The following is a 1,586-nucleotide window of genomic DNA, read 5'->3' as shown; positions in this document are numbered from 1 at the left end:
GGCAGCACAACAACAGGAACTGAACAGACAGACTAACTTTTGGCAGTGCTGTCTCTTATATCACCTAGGAACAGGCACATCTCTGATGTCACTAACCGTGGACACACAGCATGTTGTCACTTCCTATGGGACATATGACACCTCACCAGGGTGTGAGGGCAAACCTCCATGATGACTACTGGCATTCCTGCATACTTACCAGGTTTACTGCCAGCATGAGAAAGAGATATGTACACCAATTTTACACATGGCTACACATACATACATACATACATACACACATATAATATGCTCTCATATATGAACATTAAAAAAAGGTACATTTCATCTTGATTTAACCCTTTGTATTAAGAATGGCATTGTAGCACTGTGAATAGTTAACATTCATTTTATTACTCGTGACCAAAATGTTTACTGGAGGCATCTCTTTAACAAACAGGAGTCCTCATACCCTTACTTAAATAACTATTTGAAAAGGTGAAAAAACAAATAGACGCTCTGCAGACTTAATTACCTAATATCTCTGTATATACGAGCTCAGCTGATAACTAAACTATTTCAGAAGAGCTACTGCTCTACTCAGAAAACAACATGGATTTGCGTCTCCATAAACACTACCATGATGAAGAATATGATCCAAGACTGTTCGCAGAAACATATTTTTCAGAAACAAGTGTTATAACAGAGGACCGGCAAAACCTTGTAAGAACATTATATAAAATATTCAGTTCAGGTATGTGTATTTCATTTTTATTAAGGGTATACAAAATACAAAGTGCCATTCATATGTGTTTGTATAGAAATAAAAGTATTATTTTAAATTAAATGTTATATAGTTTTGTGTAACTGCACCTTTAACTCTTTTATTTCATTTAAAAGACCAGCGTAGATGACATAGTCAACTCATTGAATTGGACCCCATCTCTGAATATGGCTGGAAATAGGGAATAAGAAAAATTTACTGTCCAAAGTGGTGGAAGAGAAACAGCCAAGAAATACAAGGCAGTCTGACCTCTTACCCCCTTATTCACTAACCTGTGTTACAGGATAATGCAGCGGATCTGACATTATCTACCATTGACTTGAATGGGAGATAATGCTGGATCTGATCATAAAACTCATTACTGAGGTTAGTGGTTCACCCCAGTGGGGGTCTCTGGGGTCTATTTACTAAGCTCCCAACTGCATAAATGGGGCAAAAAACCCACTATATTTAATATAGGAAAGCTCTCCTGTAAGTGATTGAGATATTTTCTTTGTTAAATATGGTGTAAGTCTTTTGCACTTTTTGCTGCCTGGAGAGTTTAGGAAATAGCCCCTAAGTATCAAAGCAGTTTCAGAACAACACTGGGGCATATTTATCCTTTATCAATGTATCGTGTAGTTTGCTACAAATTTTTTCCACCGTCCATCAGCATGTGGCCAGAGAATGGGTCCCAGTTTTGTCCGTCAACATTTCGGCAAGATGTTCGCCTGTTTGTGAAAGTTTTTGTACATATTAATACTCCTGTGCAGTTCTCTTTATTATCAAAATCTATATATTTTGCAAAAATCATGACATTGTCAAAAAACATTGTCTCGCAACA

The 1,586-nt window shown here is 36.9% G+C and overlaps 1 protein-coding gene across 1 annotated transcript in view; it reads left to right on the top strand.

Annotated features, from left to right (window-relative positions):
• Window positions 1–573: 573 nt before the first annotated feature.
• The window catches only part of LOC142490618 (nicotinamide N-methyltransferase-like), a 27,652-nt gene continuing 26,639 nt past the window's right edge, over window positions 574–1,586 (top strand). Inside the window, exon 1 of the mRNA XM_075593035.1 lies at window positions 574–733. Within this exon, the coding sequence (XP_075449150.1) occupies window positions 592–733 (142 nt within the window). The 5' untranslated portion in view covers window positions 574–591. The remainder of the gene's footprint in view (window positions 734–1,586) is intronic.

This window comes from Ascaphus truei, chromosome 3, assembly GCF_040206685.1.
Source record: "Ascaphus truei isolate aAscTru1 chromosome 3, aAscTru1.hap1, whole genome shotgun sequence".
NCBI lineage: Eukaryota > Metazoa > Chordata > Amphibia > Anura > Ascaphidae > Ascaphus > Ascaphus truei.
The sequence above is the reverse complement of the archived record's forward strand: the minus strand, read 5'-3'. Positions and strand labels throughout refer to the sequence as shown.